The 27,606-nt window shown below is 39.1% G+C and overlaps 2 protein-coding genes across 17 annotated transcripts in view; one reads left to right on the top strand and one right to left on the bottom strand.

Annotated features, from left to right (window-relative positions):
* Positions 1–20,920, top strand: part of TCP11L1 (t-complex 11 like 1) — a 32,524-nt gene extending 11,604 nt beyond the window's left edge. For 6 of the 13 annotated variants that reach the window (XM_078853231.1, XM_078853229.1, XM_078853227.1 and 3 more), the window contains 6 exons: positions 899–1,035; positions 1,507–1,700; positions 4,527–4,708; positions 5,302–5,474; positions 5,999–6,116; positions 10,009–13,414. In XM_078853231.1, coding sequence (XP_078709357.1) covers positions 899–1,035; positions 1,507–1,700; positions 4,527–4,708; positions 5,302–5,474; positions 5,999–6,116; positions 10,009–10,162 — 958 coding nt within the window. In that variant the 3' untranslated portion in view covers positions 10,163–13,414. Of the gene's footprint in view, positions 1–898; positions 1,036–1,506; positions 1,701–4,526; positions 4,709–5,301; positions 5,475–5,998; positions 6,796–10,008; positions 13,415–14,704; positions 17,934–19,931 lie in introns of those variants that run through there. The other 7 variants (XR_012159363.2, XM_078853233.1, XM_073347721.2 and 4 more) reach the window with 7 other exon arrangements.
* The window catches only part of CSTF3 (cleavage stimulation factor subunit 3), a 136,670-nt gene continuing 120,345 nt past the window's right edge, over positions 11,282–27,606 (bottom strand). For all 4 annotated transcript variants that reach the window (XM_073347707.2, XM_073347709.2, XM_073347710.2 and 1 more), the window contains 13 exons: positions 27,217–27,294; positions 26,846–27,008; positions 26,145–26,254; positions 25,629–25,745; positions 25,201–25,275; positions 23,568–23,711; positions 23,377–23,479; positions 20,832–20,901; positions 19,492–19,687; positions 14,120–14,273; positions 13,571–13,665; positions 13,351–13,411; positions 11,282–11,969 (listed from right to left, as the gene is read on the bottom strand). In XM_073347707.2, the coding sequence (XP_073203808.1) occupies positions 11,767–11,969; positions 13,351–13,411; positions 13,571–13,665; positions 14,120–14,273; positions 19,492–19,687; positions 20,832–20,901; positions 23,377–23,479; positions 23,568–23,711; positions 25,201–25,275; positions 25,629–25,745; positions 26,145–26,254; positions 26,846–27,008; positions 27,217–27,294 (1,569 nt within the window). In that variant the 3' untranslated portion in view covers positions 11,282–11,766. The remainder of the gene's footprint in view (positions 11,970–13,350; positions 13,412–13,570; positions 13,666–14,119; positions 14,274–19,491; positions 19,688–20,831; positions 20,902–23,376; positions 23,480–23,567; positions 23,712–25,200; positions 25,276–25,628; positions 25,746–26,144; positions 26,255–26,845; positions 27,009–27,216; positions 27,295–27,606) is intronic.

Raw genomic sequence — 27,606 nt, 5'->3', positions numbered from 1 at the left:
TGAGAGGATCTTTCCCTGGATACTGGGAGACCGTCTTAAGAAAAAGCATGAATTCCTTGTTCACTTTCCTTTCTGCTGATACATTAAATAAATTAGAAAATAACGTTCACTCAGCTTTACGGTCTTCTTCAGACAATTCCTCCCTCATCTCTCCCCCTCCACCTCCTTTCTCATATGTAATAAAAGAATGTATTACAGGTGTTTAAAAGTGGAAAGCATATAGGGCCTGGATATGTCAGATGCCATTTTCTGTTTTGTTACTATCTCATTTAAATAAATTGTGCAAGTTATCAACAGTTTTAGGGAATTTTGTTAACTGTCATCAGTAGCGTATTGAGCCATTTGTGTGTCTTGCCTGACTAAGGCATTTCCTAACTTTGTAGTCTCCAATAGTAAGGATTTCCTTAGAGGAGAACATCTTTTTTTTCTTTTTTTAAATGGAAATGTTTACACCTAAGTAGACATTGGAGTTAATTTCTTCCATGACCTTTTCACTTTTATTTAGCTCCCTCGCAGAGTATACATGCACAGGTTGACAGAGGTCCGAGTATACACATGTATAGCGATAAGCCTTGTGTTAGGCTGAGAACTAAGTCTTTCCTAAATTCAGCATGTGGTGACACATGTCCCAAGAGAACTGATCTGTGAAAAGGACTCTAGTACATTCTTAGAAGTTTCTTTACAGGCGAGCAAGCTTCGTTACCCTGGCAATCTCTCCCAACACTTCAAGCTCCATGTCAATACTTATCATGCTTTTTTAGTGTTCTTAATAGCTCATTTCCTTGGACAATCTATGCTAAGTAAATCTTGCAAGCTGTACATTTTAAACATGTGCAATCCTGCTTGAAAAAATGACATCTTTCTTTTCTTTTTCTTTTTCTTCTTTTTTTTTTTTCAGAGCAATTTTCTCTGTATTAAACTTAATGAAAATGGACATGGCTAACTTTGCTGTCAGTAGCATTAGGCCGCATTTAATGCAACAATCTGTTGAATACGAAAGAGAGAAGTTTCAGAGGATTTTTGAGAAACAGCCAAGTATGACTTTTTTTTCCCCTCTTCTGAATTATGTGCCTTTGCATGTTGGTGTCACAAACGCAAAACAATCCACCAAAATAAGTATTTTGTTACATTGCTCCATGATGCAAATAGAGATACCTCTGGTCCGTAGGCTTCAATTCAAGAAATTTACTGGTACAACAATTCTGCATTTAAAACAAACCCAGACCCGGGATATCCATGTAATATATGGCACTATAAATCAGCATCAACATGCTAGTCTGTAGTACTGCCAGATTAATTTGTGGTTTCCATCCACAAGGTTCTCTGTGTTCAATCTGCGTTGGTGTCCTCCAGAAGTTCTGAATCATAAAGTAAATAAAATGCATCTCAGTAACTAGCACCATGGGTATTAGGAGAGCCTAGTAGTGGTGGTATTTGAAAACTATTCATGGGGGGAAAAAAGATAACTCCTGAAAGTAAGATTTTTACCAAACTGCTTTCTTTCAGATTCTCTAGACTTTGTCACCAACTGGCTGCAAGAAGCATCAGATGATCTTGCCAATTTGAGGTGTAAAAATCCACCTTCCCCGGGTGTTGGTGCTGCAGCTAGTGGAGTTCCTGTATTGTGTCCTGCTGCTGTACAGAATTGGGCCTATCTAAAGCTGCTTAAGTGGGATCATGTGCACAGGCCTTTCCCAGAAGTAGGTATTTAAGAGAAGATGTAGCTTCTTTTATTTAATTTTCTACACAGTGTTTGGTGAAAAAGCAGAAATAATTTGGATCTATAACCTTGTTCTTGACATAAAATACTAAAAGATTTAGGATTTAACTGGAACTCTTGCAACTCTTTTAATAGGATAACAACATTCTGAATTTTATTTTTCTTCAAAACTGAAGTTTAACTGAAGGTGAGGGAGTGTAATCTACTGTATAGAGGAGGGGTGGCCAACCTGAGCCTGAGAAGAAACCAGAATTTACCAATGTACATTGCCAAAGAGCCACAGTAATACGTCAGCAGTCCCGCTCTCAGCGCCTCCTGCCCACAGGCAGCCCTGTCGATCAGCTCCTCCCTGCACCTCCCGATTAGCTGTTTCATGGCGTGCAGGAGGCTTGGGAGGTGGGCAGGGGGAGGAGTTAGGGCATGGCAGGCTCGGGGCGGAAAGGGCTGGAGTGGGGGCAGGGCCTGTGGCAGAGCCACGGGTTGAGCAGTGAGCACCCCCCGGCACACTGGAAAGTTGGCGCCTGTAGCTCCAGCCCCAGGGTCAGTGCCTATACAAGGAGCTGCATATTAATGTCTGAAGAGCCGCATGTGGCTCCGGAGCCACGGGTTGGCCATCTCTGGTATAGAGCACTGGACTGGGAATCTGGCGATTTGGTTCTGTTCCTGGCTCTGTGTCACTGCACGAGTCATTTCCTTTTCTGGGCCTTTCATTTCCCTCCCACCATTTTTCTGTCTTATCTATTTAGACTGTAAACTCTTCAGGACCGGGATAGTCTAATACTTTGCACAGTGCCCAGCACAGGAGTGTTCCAATCTCAGTGGGACCCCTTGATGCTACTGTAATACAAATCATAATGTATTCTTTTTCTCAGGTTACTTCTTTAATAGGTGATCCTTTAGGGAGTTCCATTATGAATTTTCTGTGTATGATTTTGTAATTTTCTGTGGGTTATGTATGTATATATCACTCTCAAACACTGTCACATGGTCTCTCACTACAGTGGTTCATAAACTGCATTATGTTATGTGAGTTGCAGCAACTGTAAAGAAAAAAGATGCTAAGAGTTCTTCCTGCATGACTGAGCAGATGTTTTGATTACTAATGTCTGGTTTTATGCATGCAATATGTCTCCGTTTAACTATCTCTTTGTGTAGGAGGCTCATAGCATAAATCTCAGGGTTTAGGATTTCGCAGTAGAAGAATTGTCTTTCTGTCTTGATATCTTTAATCAATTGTCTCTTACCTTCTTATATTTAAGACCTGGACAGCTAGTTCATTGCTGGGAAGATTCTGAACCCAAACCTCTGAATTTAAACTAGATTGACAACCTTCAGGTTATTGTAGAAGCAGTGCAGCTAGATTCTGTTGTACCACTGTAAACCTAGAGAGAGAGATTCCATTAACTTTGACCATTGTATTCAGTTTGGAGGAGGAGAAGCATAAGGGATATGACATGTCAAGAACTGACATCGAGTTAAGTAATCAAACAGCTGTTTGCCCACCCAGGATGAACTCTCTACAAAATCTTTCCCCTTTATGGTGGTTATTACTTGTATCTTATGAACCATCTAATGTATTTCCCTATAACTCTGTTTTGAGAGGGAGGGACGTGTGAGAGACTTCAGAAAACTAACATTCACAACTGATCTACAAAAGTTTACATTGTTCACTATAAATTATGATTGGTGTAATGTGATCCATTAATTGATAACTCTCATGCTTTATTTTGAATGTAGTAACCCAATAAGTTTTTTAACTTTTTATCTCAAAAGGAGAATATTTTTATTCGTTTGTCTTGAAACAAATCCATCTGTAATAGAAGCGGAGTAATTCAAAGTTGAAACGTCAGCATTTTTAAAAAACACTCTTCTTTTTGTGAATTGAATTAGTGCTCATGAAAGTGCGGGACTGAAAACATTAGATAGTGAAGCCCCAGGCATTGTGCAAGTTTACCAACACAGCTCTGTTAAATCACCTTGGTTCTCACCTACTAATCCCTGATACTCCACTTCTGGAGCGCAAACTGCCTATCATGCTGAGTTTTAATAAACGTAAATGGTGGTATTTGGGATGGAAACAAATGTCCTCTGAGCACTAAGATGAGACCTTTACTGAGACTTAACCTTGGGTCTGCCTTAGGGTAAAAAGCATATAATGGATCCAAACATCTTCAGTCCATAAACCAGCCACTAACTAACCAGTGTAGAAAGATTTCTCCCATAGGAAGGTTATTCTATAATTGTTCATTGTGGATTTGTTGCACTGTCCACCATTAGAGGGAAAATATCAGATTAAATGGACCATATTTGACTAGACTGATTGTGTAATTAGGTGTTGGAAATAAAAGACTGGTGCACTATCCCACTGCAACACCAATCCCTTGAAGGGTCCTAGAGAGAGGAATCTCTAGTAATTATCTAACTTTAACCATAGTAAAAGCTTTTAATTTGAAGAGGACTGTTTTCTGAGTATTGCATCTTTTTGCTATATATTAACAGTGCCATTGAATTATACTGCTATCTGGGAATCTGGTTTGAGGAGCAAATTGGGAAATCTTGTAGGAGAAGCAAATGGAGAATGTTTCCTCTCTGGGCTTCCAAAGTTGCTGCTTACAGATTTTACTCAGTGTGGCGTTGGTGCCATTGGCCCACCCTTCAGATGAATGGAATACTGATACAATTTTGAAGTCAGTGTACTAACGGAATTCAGTTTTCAGAATAATCTTCATTATGTTACCTGGCCTCATAATTTCATCTTCACTATACTTTGTTATCCCAGTATTTTGATTTTACTCTGTCTTTGCAGACATTGTTAATGGACCACACCCGCTTTCAGGAAATGCAGCTGGAGCTGGAACAGCTCACCTTGACGGGTGCTATCCTCCTGGTCATGTTCAATGTAGCAGGTGCAGTGCTTTCCAATCTGCCAGGGTTTGCTGACAAAATCAAAACCATTATAAAGGTGTTGTTGACGGGAATGCACCTTCCGTGAGTATCTGAATGACTCCTACCTAGCATCTCTCACCTATGCTATGTTCAATAGTGGAAGTGGTGTTCAGTGGCTTAATTTTGTTGTGATCCTAGTGAGTATTGATTGCATGGGCTTCTCTTACTCTCTTGACTTCAAGAAACTTAGGAGAGGATAGAAGGGACAAGCAATTAGAATGGAGGGCTTTCGCTCACACAAGTATACAAAGCTAGCAGTTTTTCCTAAGGAAATTAACCACCTTATTCCTTTCCTCCCCATCTGACATTCCTGTGGCAAACAATTCATTTGTTGTCATTACTGTCTTTCATGTGAAGTCTTCTGCCAAGTCCACAGCTTCATGTTGGCAATTAACCAAGCTTCATAGCTTGGACCAGTCTCCCTCCATCCTTCACAAAATTGTTTGTTCTGTACATACGTGCAGACACCTGTAGGTTTAGGATGACTGCCATAGACAGTGGTGGTGAGAGGAACAAGTGTTTTGTTTATATATAGGCAGATCAAATCAATATAATTGGACTGATCGTAAAGAGTCAAAATAAATGACTAAGCAACAATCCTTAAGGAATGGTTTACTCCTTTGTGTTCTCTCTAGCTCCTTTAATCTGAGTGAATCTTTGGCTACTGTTGGTGAGAAGCTCTGTGCTGAAGTTAGTAGCTGTCTTTCCCAACATGGATTCATGCCATTGACAACTGAGAAAGAGATTGTGCTTAAAGGACAGATCCAGACATTGGGAAATTCTGACAACACTATATGCAAATTGATAGGTAATCTTGGAGTGTATATGCAGTGTTCTCAAGCATGCTTTTTACTTTTGCTACTAGTAAACCCATTGAATAACCTGTTTTGTATGATTTATTTATTTATTTAATAACACTTGCTTCTGATGTATGGTGAGCCACTAGACAAAGTTGAGTGCCTTACCTTGACCTCTTGGGCAGCTCAACAACTCCGAAAATCAGGTCAGAATTTTCAAATGTAGTTGCCCAAGTTCCAGCTGTAGAAGTGATCTATTCCTAAACTTGGATCTTCACTGAACTGCCCCACTGCCTGCATCACCAAGTGTACTGCCTGAAGTGATGATTATTTAAACGATCTTTTTGGACAGTAAAACATAATGTTGGGAGTCTATGCTCAGAGGAGTCTCTGGATTGAAGTACATAACACAGGGTGTTCTCACCAATTCTTTTTAATGTGGGTTTGGGTTTTTTTTGGTAGTGCACCATGGAGGAAGATCACATGCATTGTTGTTTTGTATTTAAAAGTACATTGGTCGTTTTTTTTTCCCCAGATTCACGAATTCAGGAATTTTTGGAGAGCTATCTGGCTTCTGGTCATCAGAAATCATTTCCTGCTATTCCTGGGGGATTAGGGCCTATTCAAAGAGAGATGGAAGAAATTGCTGTCAAGTACGTTCGCCTTGTCAACTATAACAAGATGGTGTTTAGCCCTTACTATGATGTGATCCTCAGCAAACTACTGAATAAGGAAGAATCCCAATTGTTAGGGTAGTCAGAAGAATCATACCAGTTTGTATGTTATCTAGATAGTGTTAATTTTGTCTGCTAACAAAATTGCAATTAACTTGGCTTTGGAAAATGGCATTCCATTAAAACATAGTTTTATTACTGTAACTCAATAGCACTGATTCTGAAGGGGAAAATTATGTACAAGTTGGAATAGGTGCTTTGAATTAAATGGTAAATAGATTAATTTTTAGCACAAGTATTCATGCTGAGGATATGTTTGTTAATTTTATGGCTGTAGTTTTTGCTACTTGAGCAGATGTTAGATAAGACTAAACAATTGTACAAACAGACTGCATTTTTAAATTGCTGATTTTGTGGGGGGCTTTTTGTAGCATTCTAACTCTCCAATTTACCATGAAGTTAGTGTGTGCGTTCATCTAGAGAAGATTAGCCAAGGTCTGTTCCATACTGAGTGATTTGGCCTTCTGAAATCCTATTTTAACAACTGAAGAAATAGTTTAAAATTTGAGATGTAAGAAACTTGAATAATGGTAGTTAAGAGCAGGTCCAAACATTGCATTTTATTGTAATAATATAAGGCTACTAGTCTTTCTGCTAATCACATTTTTTCTATGGCAATTTTTGGTCTCTCTCTGCAAATAAGTTACCAAAAACATGATATAATTATATTTTGTAGTGAATTTTCTGGTTATCAAATAATGCTCTTCTTCTATGTACAGTGTTACAAGGGTGACAGTCTATAAGATTGCAGCTGAATTTCTCTGTAAAACTTTCAGATGGGCCAAGAAATGTTTTGAAAAGAGTGGCATTTCTTGCCTTTCGTTTGCTGGTAGTTTACTCCTTTTTATGTGAAATACTAAAGTAAACATTTTCAGAAGATGGATAAAGACTTGTGCATTGAATTTCAGGCTTGAGGAAATTTCCTCATTTTTTTCCCCTAAGACTGTGTGGCTTAGGAGACAATTGTACATGCTCATAGTTTCAGAAATATCACTGAAATTGAAACATACCAAGAATTCCTTAATATTTTAAGCAGTGACTTTAAAAGGTATAGTAGGAAATGAACTATTTAAAGTCATGGGAAAATATTTAGTGTTTTAGATGCTTTTTCACTTTTTACAGATGTTCTTGAACTCTTGAAATATTTTAGATTGAGAAGATAACTAGCAAGATGTCCTCTAAATGCACTCTGAAGGATTTCTGATCTTAGTAATTCATAAAATATTGAAATTTAAACTTTTCTTGGAAGTAAATATAAGGTTTAGGACAGTTAAAAGCAAAATTGAAACTTTCTTCAGCTGATAGAGCCCATCCAGTTTTGGGTAAGAAATGGTTGCCAAAGTTCTTAGCATCTCAGGTAATATAAGATGAAAGGAGCTCATGTTAATAAATGATAGGCTGGTACCTTGTCCTAAGAGTTTTGGGGCAGTGGGGTGGGGGTGTGCTATGACAAAAATAGAATATTTACTGTATTCTAAAATGAAGAATTTAAAAGGTGGCCTCTTTTGAAACTATTGATTAATAAAATAATGAATGTGACAGACTAGTCAACCAGTCTAACATGATGGTGATAGGAAGGGAGGTACCCTGGAGTACTTATTCTAATGCTTACACTTCCCTTTGCATTTTGAAATTTCAGTAGTTCCTAGGGCTTGAATTGAGATCAGATGTACAGCTCTAACAGTTTCCTGCTCTATGGGGAAGATGGAATAAAATAACAGTAGCTTTACTTGCTTGATGTGTCCCCACATTGGCGTATTAAATCAATCTCAAACTTCGGTTGAAACAAAGCTTACCTCATTTTTATGATTACAAAACTAATGACAATATTAGAAAACCATTTTTCTTTGTTGGATGGTTCTTTTGGCTGAACTCCTGAAAATATATATTTTGAACATTCTTTAGTAAATTGAAAATAAGTAGCTTAAGCTCAAAAGTTTGTCTAGCACTATTGTTTGGATTGTCTATGTTCTATTCTACTCTCTGTCTCACTGATGTGCCTCAGTCCCTTTGTTCTCTGTCTGTGGCACATAATAGTCTAGTCTTCTCTGTGTTGTAATACTTTGGCCTAATTTCGGTCTTTGGGTTTAGTGTGCAGGTATTGGTGGCCTGCGATATGCAAGAATACGGACTAGATGACTCTGGCCTTCAAACTCTATACTTTCTATATATAGAAGTTACTGAGGGCTATTAGAGAGAAGCATTTCTTGCTCTTGTCCTCAAGCCTTGGTACTACATTTCTCTATACCTTTGCTTAGTGTCAGTGTGATCTTAACTCTTTTGTGTATTAGCAGTGGATGCTTTAAACCTATTACAGCAGCTGGTGCTCTTGAATTATAATAGCCCAAATGCTGTTGCAGCTCCCAATATTACCTTTTTGTGTAACCTATGTTTTGGTTTTCACCTGAACAATTCCTGTGGGAGATGGTTAGAAAACAAACTACTCTGCTTGTGATATTCTTGTTAATGGGATCTAAGTGTACAGGTCCTAAATTGCTGCTCTTTGTTTATATTTCAGCAGTGCCCATATTGTCCATAAATGCAGTGATTTACAATCTTAAAAATAACAGTGCTGGGGAAAAGGATACAACCTACAAAGTGATCAGTACCTTTTGCTAGTACCACTACATCCATTTTTGTTTGATATGGGTGCAGTGGTATGGGATAGGGAGGAGGGACATAGCTGAACTGTTCAAGATTTGTTTTTTTAAATTGAATTTTTGTTTTCATTTTCACACTCCTCTGTACATCCTAGTTCTCAGGTCATCAGCACAATTTCTAGCCCAGTTTCAAGTAGATTCAAGTTCAGTGAAAGCTCCCAAACTTCAGGCTACTTAATCACTCAAAAGGTTTGAGGGTAATTTCAAGGTAGGAACAAGCCAGAGACTGATGCCAAAATGAGAAGTAAGGGTCATGAGCTGATATGATGTGAAATTGAGGATTAAGGCTAACATTTTCAAACCTGGTTCTTGTGTGCTCAGCACTCCTGAAAATAAAACTACTTAGACACCTACACCAAAGATTTTCAGATCTGGGTGGTTAAGTGAGGAATAAACATAGCAGATGAGTGGTGACTGGCACCATTCCCTCTCAGCCCCATATGGCTTTTGTGGGTGAGCTTTATTTATGTTGTGCTATAGAAGGCCTGGTCTACACTGTGTGTGGGGGGGGAGGAGGGGAGAGGAGGAATTGACCTAAGATACGTTGACTTCAGCTATGCTATTCTCTTAGCTGAAGTTGTGTATCTTAGGTTGACTTACCTCGTGTCCTCACGGCACGGGGTCAACTGCTGCCGCTTCCCTGTTGACTCTGCCTCTCGCAGCGGTGGAGTACAGGAGTTGATGGCAGAGCAATTGGGGAATTTATCATGTCTACACTAGATGTGATAAATCTATCCCTGATAGATCAATCACTACCCACTGATCTGATGGGTAGTGTAGACGTACCCTAAGTGTTTGGGAAATCCTGCACAAAGTTCCAGACTTCAACTTTAGTAGCTCCCAGAAAAACTACTTGATTGCAGTGGAAGAGTGCTTTCCCCTACCAGCTTTGTTTAAAAATACATTGAATCTGTTCTGGCTTTCTTACTACATTTATCACTGTGATAACTGCTTACTTAGAAACCCACCCACAAGCTTAATGCTAAAACAAGCCTATAGAAACAATCGCTCATGAGCAGAGACTGCATGTGCTTAGCATCCATTGAGTAAATGCTGCAATAAGTACAATGTCAGGATGGGTGATTCACTGTATGGATAAGCAATAGTCAAATACCAAATTGTCTGGATAAATGTGTACGTGCTTAATGTAGGAGATCATCACCCCCAAAGCTGCAAAGTCCAGATGGCCACAAGTGCCAGCTCCTGCTTACTGTTCCCAACACACACCAGGGCATGCTGCTCATTGGTCAGTACAGTAAGTCCTGTTTTTCTCAATATTGTGTTTTGTTCCTAAAGCTTTATTGACATTTTCTGTAAAAGCTAGCTGGGCAGCAGGCACATTTGGTTGAGTGTGGGGTACTGCATTAACCAAGAACCAGTGACTCCATGTTTGGGCTTTGTCAGTCTTGCAGATAGTGTAAGTTGCTGCTGTGTTATGTTTATTTTGGGCATTTGTTACTTACTACTAAACTTTTTTTTTAAATGTTACTGTGTCACATTTTGGTTACTTTCCCCAGGTGTTCTGATTGATCGATGACAAGCTAAACTGAAAAATCTTCTGATAAAAAATAAGTTCAGATAAGTGTGGCAATGTAAGCACTCAAGCCAGCAACTAGAACCTGATTCAACTTCTTTGTGCTGCTTCACACAACCACATTTGCTCCCCATTCTAGGATTCTGTGCCAAACAGATCAGGGGCTACCTCTGTAAATATCCCCCTCTACACTTTACCTTCTCTCCTGTCAAATGAAATTATGCTTTTGCAGGTTACTAAGCAATTCCTACTGCAAATTCAACTTGCACAATGTGAAGAATACACTTTACTGGCTGAGTACGTCCACCTCTTCAAATCTCACTGGCACCCCTAAACTACAGTTCTCCACATCAATGGTTGGAATTTAAGTTTGTCTTATGTAGTAAGAGCCTGTATAATCTGGAGAAAAAATAATGCTCTAAGTGCAATGTTTAATATTAAGGTGCAAGTTTTTAAATGCAATCTAAGATGTACAATTACCCAGAATTTGCTTCTAAAAGAACCATGCACCATTAACTTATTTGAAAAAGACTGCAGTGATTTAAAAAAACAAAACAAACACTTAATGTTTAATAGCTTGTTTTTGCCTGTAAAGTAAAGACTGTAACTGTGGATAAAATTAATGCAGGACTAACAGTGCTTCTGGAAATTTCATCAGATGCACACTCTGTATACTGAACTGACAACACAGCACGATCAGTTTTTTCATTTTAACTTACTTTGGAATGAGGAAATGTACTATCTTCCAACATTTTGGGGAGGGAGCAGGGAGTAGAACTCTGAAAACATAAGGAATTTACCTCCCAACCAATATGTTTAGCTGAACATCTCTTGGGAGGCTGCTTTGTTTGATTGATGTAAGAATGTATACATAAAATCCAAATGAGGCATGAAGTTATTGATATCTTTATTTTAATGGAATGTGTTTTCCATTTTAAAACTACAAAACAGATTCCATACATTCTGCCATAAATAAAAACAAACAATAAGGCAGGACACTACATGAGCAAACTGAGAACAACTGTTTTCCAGGAACTGTGAATTAAAAATGCTTCACAATTATAAGCCATCCAGTTTTTAAAATAAAACTGTTGAAAGCCCCCCCCAAAACTTCAAGTGGTAGATGTTAACACACTTGAAGAGGAACAAAATGCAGTTCAGACATTTTGTGCTATTCTTGAAAAACCTAATTTTGTTTAGAGCACTTTCTAAGACTCTGCTCATCAAGAACCATACAGTATAAAGAGGCACCACAGTAACAAAACCTCATGGTGGAGATGTTTGTTAAAAACGGTTGTCCCTTTTTAAACATTTGACATAAGAGGCAAAAAAATCTCTTCATACAAGTCTTTTACAGTCCGATTTGGAACCTGTTTCATCGGATTCGCTTTTGCTGTCGTGCTCTGTATATGTCATGTACAGGAGGAACCACAGATCCCTTCTCCTCTTCATCATCAGAATCTTCATTTGGTCTCTTGACAGCTTTATTGAACATGGTATTATTTTCCACAGGTCCATTGCCTTCCACAGTTAATTCAGGCAGGCCTCCAGTAATTATTCTTACAGCTTCATCAACAGCTTTGGAACAAGAAAGATTAATTGGCTTCAGAAACAAACTGGGTTTTCCTTGATAAGCAAAACAAGTCAGCAAGTTATTAAGCTGCCCTGGACACTATGCAGGTGTACTGAGACGCACTGCTAAAAACAGAACAGAAATGTGTCACCCTTTGACATCACATGAGAGTCAGGATTTCCTACTACTGCCTCTGACAAAGGATATGCTGCTGTTAAAGTGTGTTGCCAAAGGGGGAATAGAACTCACAGTGAGTGGTGTAGCTTAGTTTGCGAAAGCAGGACGTTTTAGCTTTGAAATGTTACATTTCAGAAACTTCCTAACACGGCATTCCTTCCACGTTTCTCAGTGTCTCAATGTTTCTGTAAGATGGTGCTTGACTCGAATTTAACAAGGACATGAAAAAAGAGTTCATTTAAGCCACTGATTAGATCCACTGCACTTTGGACAATGAAGAATTCTGCCATTTTACTCCTTACAAACATTTGAGAGTCCAGGATACTGTCATTTAAAAAATTACTTTACTTTAAAACAACAAGGCACCTTCTCCATTTAGGGAATTCTCAAAATCTAAGTCATCTCACTGGACGTCAATCTTGCAACAAAAATAATGAGTGGGCTAGAAACTATACTGCATGGGAAAACATCTTCAGGGAAAAGTCAAGTGAAATGTACTGCTTTGACTTTTGAGTCACTTTGGCTGCATGCTACTTTCAGAAAACATCTCAGGTGGAAACTGATGTCCAAAATGGAAAACAACATCTTTAGTATCCTTGCCTAAGGTGACTTTCTCCTGTAACAAGCAAGACTTAAGTTTTAGTTTCAGGTCTGGTCACTTGCTCCAATATAGGGTGAAGATACTGAGAAAGTTGCACATTAGATCTCACAGCAGCCCTATTGTGTCATGTTCTACTATAAGCATTAGGGGACCAGACCCCTAAAGAGACTCTTGACCCATTCAGATCTCTTGTTGATTAGACAGCCCCATTCTGAATGGCTAATGCATACTCTAAAATGGCCAATGCCTCTTAAGTTTGTGAAATGTGTACTTGGGGAATGAAAAGGTGTATGCCTAGGTTCAGGCCTGAGGGGCTTTTATTAGCTGAGTTATGAACCATTCACCTCAGGAAATGATAATGGGAAAGTTGTAGAATTTTACAGCAGCCCTAATAGAAACAATAATGAATCAGAGAAATATACTGACCCAATAATTCTCATTTCTTTATTACAGGGAAATCTCAAATAATCAAAGGGCAGCAGCGTAATCTCAGTACAGACTGCTAGGCATATTTCTTGTGTAAGAGGATATACAGCTATCCCCACACTCACCATGCACTGCCATGTTGCTACTTCAAGGACACAGAATAAAAATGGAGAAAAACTTACTTTCTGGCATTTTGCATCTTCGAAAAATCTCCATGAGTTCATCCACTTGCACAAAAGGGCCCTGTTATTGGAGAAGAATTTAGATGACTGACTGGGAAATACTTACACATTACTGGAAGCATTAAGTAGCACAGTATATATAATTCATTCGTTAAAGCACTCTACTGGAGTGTATGTACCAGTTGTGAAGCCTGTGGAATATTTAATTATTGAAACAAACCTGAAAACACACAGGTGGTGGGAGGAGTTTCATTAAAACTACAGCAGCTGGTGGGACTGGAAATACACCACCTGGCACAGGATGCAAACCTGGAGCTATTGAGGAAAAGAACAGTATAAATCAAATGGGAACGGCAGAGTAATTCAAGCTTTAGAGCTCTTCTATCTGACACAAATGAATAATTGGCAGAAGTACATTTTGTCATTGTCTTCAGCTATCTGAATCCTATAAAACAACCTACAGCATGGTAGCCCTGAGGCTTCTGCTACCCTTTCTCATGCTTACCTTAGTCTGTTCAGCAAAGACTTATGCCTATCCCAATCCAGCAAAGCACTTAAGAACCAACTTAACTTTAGATGTGCGTAAATTCTTTTGAAGTCCCAATGGGATTTAAGCAGATGCCTAAAATTAAGTCGGTGCTTTTCTGAACAGGGGCCTTCATGAGTATCCCCATTAAATTCAATGGGATGGCTTGATGTGAGTTAGGGGGACAGTAACAGGCCCCTGAACGAAGTCTCCAACCTTAACATGACTAAACTCTCGACTTACGTGCTAAATGTCTTGGCTGAAATGGAATCATCTGCTGTGTGTCTGGTTTTGGGTATTCAGGTTTTCTGTCCACTTCATCTTTTAGAACAGGCACAATAGAAGGAGCCACCACAGGGTCTGGAATTATGGTTGCTAACTTGGCACGTGAGACATCCTGAAAACAGAAATTAGAGAGCACTGAACCAGGGAATTTAGTAATTTCATGTTTTAATTTACACAAAACAATATCATAGTAGGAATTAATGATAGAATGACAATCTCAGCTACACTTTTTCTAATGCTTTCTGAAGACATTTGTTCAATCTATTCAAACTTGGGTGCCTTAGGAGGTTCCTGGATCCTATATTTAGACTATGACTTATATGTATTATAGTTGTGCCTTGAGGCCCCAGCTGAGATCAGGCTCCATTGTTCTAGGCACTGTACAATGACTTAGGGCTTGTCTAAATATAAGTTGTACCAGCTTAACTTAAATGGGTTTAAAAACAGTTAAACTGATAATCACTGTGTGGACACACTTTTATATATGTTTAAACCTGACTTATAATGGTTCATCTTGCATCTGCAAAACATTTTCTCTCTCAGATTCATAGATACTAAGGTCAGAAGGGACCATTATGATCTAGTCTGACCTTCTGCACAACGCAGGCCGCAGAATCTCACCCACCCACTCCTGCGAAAAACCTCTCACCTTTGTCTGAGCTACTGAAGTCCTCAAATCATGGTTTAAAGACTTCAAGGAGCAGAGAATCCTCCAGCAAGTGACCCGTGCCCCATGCTACAGAGGAAGGCGAAAAACCTCCAGAGCCTCTTCCAATCTGAGCTGGAGGAAAATTCCTTCCCGACCCCAGATATGGCGATCAGCTGAACCCTGAGCATATGGGCAAGATTCACCAGCCAGATACTACAGAAAATTCTTTCCTGGGTAACTTGGATCCCATCCCAGCACAGGCCATTAGGCCTATTTACCTTGAATATTTAAAGATCAATTAATTACCAAAATCATGTTATCCCCTCATACCATGTCCTCCATAAACTTATCGAGTTTAATCTTAAAGCCAGATAGATCTTTTGCCCCCACTGCTTCCCTTGGAAGGCTATTCCAAAACTTTAGACTTGAAATTAGACGAAGATTTCTAACCATCAGAGGAGTAAACTTCCTGATGGCCAGTTTATATCCATTTGTTCTTGTGTCTACATTGGTACTGAGCTTAAATAATTCCTCTCCCTCTCCGGTATTTATCCTTCTGATATATTTAGAGAGAGCAATCATATCTCCCCTCAACCTTCTTTTAGTTAGGCTAAACAAGCCAGGCTCCTTGAGTCTGCTTTCATAAGACAAGTTTTCCATTCCTCGGATCATCCTAGTAGCCCCCCTCTGTACCCGTTCCGGTTTGAATTCATTCTTCTTAAACATGGGAGACCAGAACTGCGCACAGTATTCCAAGTGAGATCTCACTAGTGCCTTGTATAACGGTACTAACACCTCCTTATCTCTACTGGAAATACCTCTCCTGATGCATCCCAAGACCACATTAGCTTTTTTCACGGCCATATCACATTGGCAGCTTATAGTCATCCTATGATCAACCAATACTCCAAGGTTCTTCTCCTCCTCCGTTACTTCTAATTGATGCGGCCCCAGCTTACAACTAAAATTCTTGTTATTAATCCCTAAATGCCTAACCTTACACTTCTCACTATTAAATTTCATCCTATTACTATTACTCCAGTTTACAAAGTCATCCAGATCCTCCTGTATGATATCCCAGTCCTTCTCTAAATTGGCAATACCTCCCAGCTTTGTATCATCCGCAAACTTTATTAGCACACTCCCACTTTTTGTGCTGAGGTCAGTAATAAAAAGATTAAATAAGATTGGTCCCAAAACCGATCCTTGAGGAACTCCACTGGTAACCTCCCTCCAGCCTGACAGTTCACCTTTCAGTAGGACCCGTTGTAGTCTCCCCTTTTAACCAATTCCTTATCCACCTTTCAATTTTCATATTGATCCCCATCTTTTCCAATTTAACTAATAATTCCCCATGTGGCACGGTATCAAATGCCTTACTGAAATCTAGGTAAATTAGATCCACTGCGTTTCCTTTGTCTAAAAAATCTGTTACTTTCTCAAAGAAGGAGATCAGGTTGGTTTGGCACGATCTACCTTTTGTAAAACCATGTTCTATTTTGTCCCATTTACCATTGACTTCAATGTCCTTAACTACTTTCTCCTTCAAAATTTTTTCCAAGACCTTGCATACTATATAGATGTCAAACTAACAGGTCTGTAGTTACCCAGATCACTTTTTTTTACCTTTCTTAAAAATAGGAACTGTGTTAGGGGTTGTACCGTATGATTGGAGAATTGCTGAGTTTAGAGATTCATTAAAAATTCTTGCTAATGGGCTTGCAATTTCGGGTGCCAATTCCCTTAATATTCTTGGATGAAGATTATCTGGGCCCCCCCATTTTGTCCCATTAAGCTGTTTGAGTTTCGCATCTACCTCCATTCCCATTTGTCATGCTACCATTATCCCCAAGATCCTCTTTAGCCTTATTAAAACTCGAGGCAAAGTATTTGTTTAGATATTGGGCCATGCCTAGATTATCCTTAACCTCACTCCATCCTGTGTTTAGCAGTCCCACTTCTTCTTTCTTTGTTTTCTTCTTATTTATATGGCTATAGAACCTTTTACTGTTGGTTTTAATTCCCTTTGCAAGGTCCAACTCTACTTGACTTTTAGCCTGTCTCACTTTATCCCTACATGTTCTGACCTCAATAAGGTAGCTTTCCTTGCTGATCTCTCCCATCTTCCACTCCCTGTATGCTTTCTACTTTTTCTTAATCACCTCTCTGAGATGCTTGCTCATCCAGCTTGGTCTACAACTCCTGCCTATGAATTTTTTCCTCTTTCTTGGGATGCAGGCTTCCGATAGCTTCTGCAGCTTTGATTAAAAGTAATCCCAGGCCTCCTCTACCTTTAGATCCATAAGTTCTTCAGTCCAATCCACTTCCTTAACTAATTTTCTTAATTTTTGAAAGTCAGCCCTTTTGAAATCAAAAACCCTAGTTGCAGATTTATTTTTGTTAATCCTTCCGTTCAGTTTGAACTGAATTAGCTCATGATCACTTGAACCAAGATTATCCCCTACAACCATTTCTTCTATGAGGTCCTCACTACTCACCAAAACCAAATCTAAAATAGCATCCCCTCTAGTCAGTTCAGCAACTACTTGATGAAGGAATCCATCAGCTATCGCATCTAGGAAAATCTGAGCCCTATTATTATTACTAGCACTCGTCCTCCAGTCTATATCTGGGACGTTAAAGTCTCCCATGATCATGCAGTTTCCATTAGTATTTACTTTATTAAAAACATTAAAAAGGACTCTATCCATATCCAAATTAGATCCTGGCGGTCTATAGCACACCCCAAGCACTATCACAGGGGAGGCTCTAATAGTTTTCTTCCTCAATGTGATTTTTGCCCAGACGGACTCTGTCTTATCCATTCCATTGCTTCTTATTTCTTTACATTCTACCTCATCATTGATATACAATGCTACTCCATCACCGTTACCTTTATTTCGGTCTTTCCTAAACATCTCATTTGTGGAAAGAGCTGAACCATTTTAGCTGAAACTTCACCAAAAAAACAAAAACCAAAGTCAGCATGAGGCCTGCACCCAGCATTGGAAATTTCAGCGCAGCAGAAATTTAGCAAAATTATAGAATACTGAAAACAGTATCCTAAAATGGAAAATTTTAAGCAACCTTAATTAAAGGCATTGATACTTGCACCATTTAAAACATGTGGTTGTGTCATATATTGTGTGTATTTATAAACATTTTATGTTTTAATAATGTGTGGGGTTTTTTTAATTTTGTTTTTAAAGTATGAGTCCACAAACTCAAAGCCTGAACACCAGCCCTGCTTCCACCAACCATGATTATTTGTAATCAATGTTTGGTTAGGCCCAGTCCTCCATATGTGAGCAGTTTGATTGAAGCCAATAAGCTAGTTCTCATAAGGAGTACTCACATGAAGCAGGCTCGCATGATCAGGTTCTTTATAAACAATTTTGGAAAACAACAAGTGACTCTGAAGCACCCTTTCTGAGAGATGTGATTCCAGTGTCCTTCCTCTTAGCAGAAGTGGGAAACAAAACAACCTTTCCAGCAGACAAGCTCTTATTGCTCTCACACTTGTTTACCTATTTCACATTGAACACAAAAACCTTCTAGTCTTATCCCTCAATTATTGTTTTCCCAAAACTTTACATATCGCAAAAAATTAAAACATCAGAAAAAAAATACACCCAGAAAAAACTAAACTAGTGGTTAAAACATTCCTAGAGCTTAACAGACGTGAGAACTGCCAGTATCACAGATCAGATATAAGCACTTAACACATTCTATTAAATCGTGACTGACATGCCTGAGGCTCTCAGCACTAACAGAAGTATGGTTGTTATTAAATAAAGGAAGTGTCAAATCCACCTAGGACAGGCAGATTTTCTCAGCCCTCCTGCTTAATATCATGTTCAGTCCATCAAAGTCAATGGGAGTTTTGCTACTGACTGAACAGCAATTGGGCTCATTGCTCCGATAGTTGTCGTTTTTAAGTTTTTTTAGCAGAGGAATGCCTGCTTTTAAATGCCCATTGACTTCAGCAGGAATTTTGCTTGAGTAAGGAGCTCAGAATTAAGCCTGCATTGAGGATTTGGGTACTACAAAGGCATTACTGCAAAGGGCAAAGGCATTACTGCACCAACTTTTCATTGATGGGAGGCAAAAACTGAAATATTAATTTAGGCAGAGTTGTATCTGTTGTTTCATTGATGGGAGGCAAAAACTGAAATATTAATTTAGGCAGAGTTGTATCTGTTAGTCGTGTTCTCTCCCCCCAATAGTTAATGCCTGGTTCTCAAAGAGCCAGCAGCCTGGGACCTCTTGAAGTTTTCACTTTGCCACCCAATAACTTTGCAGGTGAAGGACTTAACAAAAAGGCTGTGAACTACATTAATTCCTGGTTTAACTTGGAGTTAAATCAGGGATAAATTAGACCCCGATGCTTTTAACTCCATTCTAGATCAGATCTGGGCCCAGCTAAAACAACTAAAAATTAAAAGGAGTCTATGGAAATAACAGCCCAATCTTGCTTTATTTGAAACTCAGTGACAAAACTTCCACTGGGGGCAGGATCAGGCTAAAAAATTAGAAGAGTAAAACCCTAATAAAAAATGTTCCCGTTTTTATTTTTTCTTGTCTGTCAAGGAAAACTTTAAGATGAGGTGAGACAGTGTTACAGGATTGCACCAGATCTCAAAAGAACTAATCACAAAATTAAATTTTCTTAGCTACCTACCTTGTAACCAAGAGCTTTAAGTTCACTTGCAGAGCAAGGGTACAAATCCATGAACTTGTACCTATCTACCAGCAGAGCTGTTTCTTTACCCTCGTATTCTTCTTTGAAGGCTGTAAACCTCCGTTTTTCCACTTTAAGTATACTAGCTAGATCACCAATGTTACTTTCAAAAGCTAAAAACCGGGCCCAGATTTCTCTGCGAAAGGAAAAAGATAAAGGGAATGAATGATTGTTTGGGGGGAAAGCTATGCTGAATCCCTCCTACTTGTAAAGATACACAAGATGACAAATGTCAATAAAAGGGATTTGGAAGCATGGACATTACCATTTGAAGACATTATTTCTTCAAGTATCTATTTTATGTGCATGCATAATAGGTAACACTAATACTATGCTCCTAATAATCTCTCTCATTTTTATGACACCTTTCTCTCCAATAGACCTTATAGCATTTTACAAACTATATACAATCAACACCACGGCAGTAGTGTGGAGGGCAGCGAGAGAAAGAGAGAGAGCGAGCAACCAATGGCCCGTGTTCTGCACAATGGTAAATCCCAATTTCTTTGCAGAAAATCCCACACAGCTTGGTAAGAAGGGATCTGAGCACGTATATCTGGGCTTAATTCAACTTTCATTTGAGCTTCACAACCCACCTTTGAGGAGAATTTGGCTTCTAAACTCTATACCTTCTTTGAAATGTGGATAAAAATTCTTCTTTCTCAGAGGATTGGAAGCAACAAACTGGGGCATGAATGAGCAGAGCAGTGGAACATTTGACTATGATGCATAGGTCTTGTAATGTAACGCTTGTGGACATTTCCCTGTGGGGAGCACCAGGGTTTGTAGTCTTGTTGGAAGAACTGTGTTTAATAGAGGAGATGGTGGGAGCATGGCTGACAGGGTTAGGGACCAGATGGGAAAGGGCTGCAAGCTCATCTACGATCCTTTTGCACTGTAGTTATTTCTCTGCTTTTTGTACTCCTTGGAAAGTCCACCTCCCATCAGTTCCCATCTCACCTTCTCTCATGGGCTTGCATTATTCCCCACAGTTTTTCCCTTCCTTTCCCAAAATGGCAGGGAACAATATTGTGATCAGCAGTACCACTGGCTAAAGAAAGTGTTGTATATTTACAGTGCAGGAGGTTTTTGTCCTATGTCGTCACCAATGCTGTGCTGAGCAGCTTCTGTAGTCCAAGGGGTGAATTCTATGCCCTTTCCTTTAGGTGGGATTATGAGGGAGAGTACACCTGCAGCAATTCTTCTAGTTAGTTTGTGACGTCTAAGCTTTAAAGGAGGGTTTTCAAGGATAGAAAAACAAAATAATTTGACAAACTTACCCAGATTTCTCAGGTGGGAGGCTTCCTGATGTTAAAACACGTTCAAACAAAACTCTTGTATTATTGTCCTCTAAAAAAATAAAAATATATAACAATTAAAAAGTATAAACATTAAATCCAGTTCCAAATCTGCTTCTACTCAGAGAAATTTGTCTTTAAAGTGAAAAATAAAAGCTCGTTCCAATGATATGATACTCTGACTTTATTTTATTTTCAATAAATAGGATTCAATAAACCTAAATACACAGTTACAGCTGTATCAATATGCAAGTCAATCCTATTGCGGTGGTATCAGGAAATGCAAAAGTCTCCTGCATGGACCTCTCAATATTTTATAGGTACTTACTGTGGTGGAAATGGAGTTGTTCTGTAACATATGAATAGTGTATTGTGACCTGGTTATTGGGTTTTTCACGGTCTGAATATGTTGGCTTAGTTTAATACCAGGCTGTTGGAAAAACAAGCAGGAAACAGGACAATGGCTTGAGATAACCATCCATCTGCCCAGCAAGGTACAATGCAGGAGCCCTTTGCTTTGATGGTCTCTCTCTGACTGCCTACAGAGTTACCCAAACTGGTTGTGGGCAGCAAGGTCCAAGTCTGAACTCAGGAGAACAAAAAACTAAACTAGTTTTAAAAGGACACCCCATCAAACGGGGAAAACGACTGACACCCAGACCAAGAGGTTCAGGCCTGGCTAGAGTCTCTGTAGAGATGGCATGCCTCTAGGTAAGAAAAAGATGCATATAGACCTACTGTTTTAGAATCCTTTTTCTCTTATGCTATGCTTTATTTCTACTGTTAAAATCAAACAATGCTTTGGTTTAAAAAAGGTTGTCTGATTACTGTTTGCACCACTGGCCACAGACTCCTGAAGGGAAGAAACTTCAGGTACTGAACCCACGTGGTCTTGCTGGAATAAGCATGATTGATTGCAGAGCACTGTAGCCCAGACCCTGGGCCAAGAGTGGGATTCCACCCCGAAAGAGGTAAAGACTCAAGGCCTGACAGCTGACGGGGTGCACTTTGAGACCAGCAAGGGGTCGGGGTGCAGATAGTCCAGTAACTGTGACACCCACCACCACCTATTGCTGTGATGCTATCCTGTCCGGCTGGTGAAGTTCCAGCTGATACTGTGTGTAATGGTGCAGAGTAAATTCTTATCTATTCATCTGATTTCCCTAAAATCCCCCTGTGCCAGCCAGATAGTCACAACAACAAAAAAGGGGGAGCTATTTTCAAAAATATTTAGTGTGAAGCTCTTTAGCACTAATATTACCTTTGTTCAGAAAAATCTCTAAGTGAGCAGGCTCAGCCAGCCAACTCTGTTCACTGGTATGTGATGTCACAAAGCCTTTGTTTTTTCCCCTCTCTACATCTGCTCTTATGAGAATTTACACAAATACCCATTTTCTCAGAGGGATGTTAGGGAACTGGATTTTTGTACAAACGTCCCCTTGTTTCAAGTATGCCCCCTCTTCAAAATCTCTCTTAAAGAGATAAAATAAATGAAGCGTGCTAATTGAGCTATTAGATAATAACTAAGGGTTACATTGTATCATTTAAATGCCAGTGTAGGGAAAGGAAAGTGGTGCAAGCATAGGCCCAAATGGGCCAGTATGTGTGGATGGATAAGTAACACCACCCACCGCTGTGGAAGCCCCTCCATGTGAGCTCAGCGGTTTGGGGATCTGATGAATCTTTAGAAAGCATGGCTGGGCAGGGAAGGAGACTAGGGAGTTAGGACAAGCCACTCTCCCTACTCTTTTCTGAATCTGTGAAACACCACAGCAGCTACACACACAGCCTCCCCTGCAACCCCACACCTTTGCTTCAGACAGCTCCAGTTTCTTGTCTATTCCATTAACTCCCACACTAATGAGTCCTGCAGTGGCATTGCCCTGCTGCTAGCCCCACAACAGGTACACTGACACTGCATACACGCCCTCTCCCCTTGCACGTGTATGGCTTTGTATCCTTGGAGCACTGTATGCCCCTCCTATCAATAGCCTTTGACAGCCATAGCCCCCTGCTAAGGAAACACCAATTCTAAGTTGTCAGTTAATTCACAATACTAATTTGAATTTTGCTTTTCCCATCAACTGTTGGGGAATGAATTTTATTTGTACTTGTGAAAGGTCAGAATTCCGCAGTCACTACAGGAAAGGATCAATCCATCACTGTTGTTGAGTCTGCAGACAGACTTTTTAACCCCCTATGAATCTTTGTGCCCAAGGAGTTAGATTTTCCTAATATGTTTTCCATTGTCAACTACAGATGCAGTGAAACTGCCACAGTGCAAAGTACTTAAGGACTTGGAAAGCCCACTCTGTATAGTGATGAGACAAAATGGGATCTCAGTGTCACTTCATTTCTGGATCTTCACTGTGCAGAAAATGGCACAAAATCACAGAGCTTTTGTGAAGAAGATTAGTGCCCCGTAGGAAAGAATTCAAACCAGTATGCAAACAACTTGGACTGAAGCCAAACTCGGATAGTGAAGGTTAATGTTTCATTAGTAGCCCTCCCAGTTCCCAAAGCTTACCATTAAGGTGAGACAAATAGTCAATGTATGCCAGTACATATTCTGGAATGTCTCCATATTTCTTCAGTCCCAACTCAAAAATCTTGAAGGCCACTGACTTGTCCTGCAAATGTTAAAATAGCGCTATTAGATTCAAAAAGCAGCACAACTATTAACACTCCATTAATCCCAAAGAATATGTCTGAGTTTACCTTACTACAGTAATACTCCATCAAAGCTGCCGTAACATAGACATGATGGCGAGTCCGGGCATCCTCTCTCGCTTTCTTAAATATCATTCTTCCAGATTTGATGCCTTCTGCCCGCCTTGCAAATTTCATATACTGTATATATACCTGAAATATACATGATGATTTGTTCAACACACAAGATGGTATGCAAAATATAAAAGTATTAAGATATGAAAAAGATCCTTTGGGCATATCTAGAATCCGCTCCAGTCACAAAATATAATAATTCATAATAGAAACAACACGTTCAGACAAGGTAGCAACTATGAGACAGCATCATGGAATATATACTGCACCATAGCTTTAATCGACCTATTTATTTTTGACACGAGGCCTGTATAAAATTACAAGGATAATCAATATTAAAATTCTTGAGGCAGGAGAGGTGGGTAGGTGGGTATGAATTTACATAGGCTATTGCCTTCAGAGAATTACAATTATACATAAGTCATTTGCTGTTTCTAAAAATGGCAAGTATCTTACAGGGATAACAGAGCACATACAGGAGGCCATAAGACCCATAACTGAAGATGTATGCTAAAAGTCTGTTCAAAAATTCACTAGTGGGTAACGGGATCTGAAATACTATTCATTCTGTCCTATTAGACTTGTAATTTTGATGTATGGTCATGCAAATAGCAAGCATATGGTAATTAATTAACTGATCTGTGGTGTGTATTCTCTATGGACTTGAGTCTCCTTTCACTTATTCTGGGTTAAATTAGGAGTAACAGCATTGATTTAACTGAAAAACTGGTGAGTGAGAGAGAGAGAATCAGGCTCTGGGAGTTTCACAGAGATGCACTTGTACTTGAAGCTGCATTGCGATCTAGTAAACAGAGACCTGGACTGGAGTTAGGAGACCAGATTTCTGACTCTGCCACTGCCCTGCTGTATGACCTTGGACTTATCACATTACCTCTCTGCGCCTCTGTTCCCTTCCCACCTTGTCTTGTCTATTCATAATATAAGCTCTTCAGGACAGGAACTCTACCTCACTATGTGTTCGTACAATGCTAGTACAATAGGCACTATTGTAATACAAATAGTAATAATACAACTTTCTTTTTTTCCTCCTTAAAGTGTCAGCGTAGTACTAATCTTGGGTATTTATGCAGTGTACTTCATCCCAAAGTGCTTCATAAACTTAAACATAAAGCACCACTGCGTTGCATCATCCACTGGGATAGAGAGTGGCAATCAATGGGTGCAAAGCACGCAGTTATGGCAAGAGGAAATGAAATTTTGGTCAAGTCAACAAAGCAAATGCCTATTCTTATGAAGCATGTCAAGGGATCTTCAAAGTCCATTCGAATGGATATGGCTTGCTGTAGGTTTTTAAGGACACAGAGAGTAAAGTGCATGGTACCTAATTTATCTACCTTGGAAGACTAAAGGGCAGAGTTGTTAACCCTGCTGGAATTTGAAACTGTGGTTTCCAAGAGTCTACGTATTCTCAACCTAATACTTAGTCCACTAGTCATCCACTCGAGCTATTAACTGATGAGAACGCTACCCATTCTTTGGGTGTACTGAGATCAATATGACTGGAAATGTGTAAAAACTAAAACTGAATAGTATAGAATCATCTTACCAAAGTAGGATCAATATCTTCAATAGCCAAGAGCCGGTTATATATGCTGTGCACCTTCTCATACTTCATTCGACTCTGAGGAAATAAAATAAAATAAAAAAATTGCTAACATGCTTCATAATACTAGAGAAGCTGAAGTTCCTGGAAGTCTCTCTCTGCCACTGTCTGCCTCTACCTACTTGTTTGAAAAATAATAATAATTAAATAATTAAGTAGAAAGCTGAATATTTCTCACATATTTTTGGAATTAATAATATAGAAATATTTTCCCATTATATTACTTTAGCCTACAAAGTATCAATGTAGGCTGAGAAGTTTGGCAGAATTAATATTCTGTTTATACAGTACTTTTCAAGCAGATGAGATTTTGGAGAAAAGACATCTTGTCCCACTGGAGTTTGAGTCAATACTGAAATCTTTACGCTTACCTCTTCATAGTCTGCATATGCAAAGTACAGAAGCATGTTCTTCTTTAGTAAAGTGCTGATCGCTCTTTCATAAATATTAGCAGCCTCATCACTGAACAGTTTAGCATTGTTCATGTCCTATGATAAACAAACATTGTACCAACATTATTTAATACTCATGACACTGAAGACAAAATCAAGATCTGATCTGGCAGGCACTTGTGCACATGGATTTTATTTATGCGAGTAGTCCTACTGAATTCAAATGGAGTATTGACTCCATTCGCTCATGTACATAAGCGTTTGAAGGGTCAGCATTAGAATGCTAATATATGTATCAACCATAAAAATCTAACATTTAAACTACTTAAAATATTTAATGCCAACATTATAATTGCATTTCATAACTCAAAGTCTCTTAAGTGCAATTATTTTTAATTTTTGATATCATGGAATACTATTCAGAATTCTAAAATCTACACACAGTTTGAAATGCTAAAAATGTGTTTTCCCCTTTGGCCGTATCCATTCCCTTACCCCTTTCTCAGCTAGCAGCTTACTGGATTGCTCAAGATACTGTGCAGCCTCGTACCAGATATCTGGATGATGCCCGAGGACCAACAGGCACTGCTCATAAGCAAACATAACTAGGGGGAAAAAGTCAAAGTGATAAATATTCCTAGCAAAAGAATTTGTATGACTCTATATTAGTAACTTACACTGGTTAACTAAATTACAAATGTACCAAACACAGAAGTATCAGATAATACAGTAGATCCTACTAATACACAACGTGGCTTGAGGACAGCCTGCCTCTCTTCGGGACACTACCCAGTTGTAGTCAGTGGACATACTGATGCAAGATCCCCTCAGTATAACAGAGAGGGGGTGACTGGAAAAGTCTTCTGCATATGGGCCTGTGTCCTCCCATCATGGTCTGAAATAGCCTATATTTGCAGATTTTCCAGGCCTGCTATAGGGCATTTGCAGCCTGGCCTTTGAAGGGAGTTAAGGCAGCTTGAAGTGCTGACAGAAGTGTTGCAGTGTTATTTGTATGTAGAGCCGGAATTGGGATTAATGAAGAAAAAACATGATTTGACCAACTTTAGACATAGCACCTTAACATTGACAATGTTAAGAACACTTTACTTCTGCAGCTGAAGGTCACTCCCAATTCTCAACGATTCAAATCATGTTGCAGAGTATCTATGTCTGATTCTGATATTTAATCATGTTACCTCTTTTTGTTATGAGAGTTTGGTCTTCTGTGCGCAGTGGATTACTCTTTTCCCACTGGATATATTTCTTCCACATGTCAACCTGCTGAGCCTCTTGGGGAGTATTCTGTGGGGGGACGGAGGGAGCATTGCGATCCAGACCTTTCATAACAGTCTCATATTCCTGAAGAGGTAGATAATGTTTTAAGTTGTAGAGAGAAATAGACATCATGAAAGTGACTGCTTACAGGTATGCTTAGCATTTTTGTCCTGTGAAAATATCAAGTCTATCAGCCTACCAAACAAGTAGCTTAAAATCTTAACTAGGCTTAATGTTTTCTGGCTTTTATGGAATTAAACAATGTAAAAATGAAGTGAACAGGAGTCTGTACCTTGGCCACACGTCTAGCATTCATATAATCTCTACTCCGATCTTCAATCATTTTTTTAGCTAGGTGAATATTGATTCCCTGGGGAGAAAAATAAACAGCAATTGAAAATACACTATTTTACAAAAACATACAAACTACTGGATTTTATTTCAGAGAGAGGAAGGGCCCTGTAAAACAATTTAAGAATGTTCAACAGAAGTCTTTTAAAAGGTATGGACATCAGAAAACAACAAATATCTCCAAATAAATGTATGATAAGCGGCCAAGTTAGGGAACAAATGCGATGACGTGAACAATCTGTGTTTGGCTATTTCTTTTTGCTCCCAAAACTTTTTAGTCATTTATATCACAAAATATTTTTGATTTTTTTACTTCTAACACTATGCCCTA

This window comes from Lepidochelys kempii, chromosome 6 (genome assembly GCF_965140285.1).
Source record: "Lepidochelys kempii isolate rLepKem1 chromosome 6, rLepKem1.hap1, whole genome shotgun sequence".
Classification (NCBI taxonomy): Eukaryota; Metazoa; Chordata; order Testudines; family Cheloniidae; genus Lepidochelys; species Lepidochelys kempii.
Note: the sequence above shows the minus strand (reverse complement) of the source record. Positions and strands in the feature narration are given on the sequence as shown.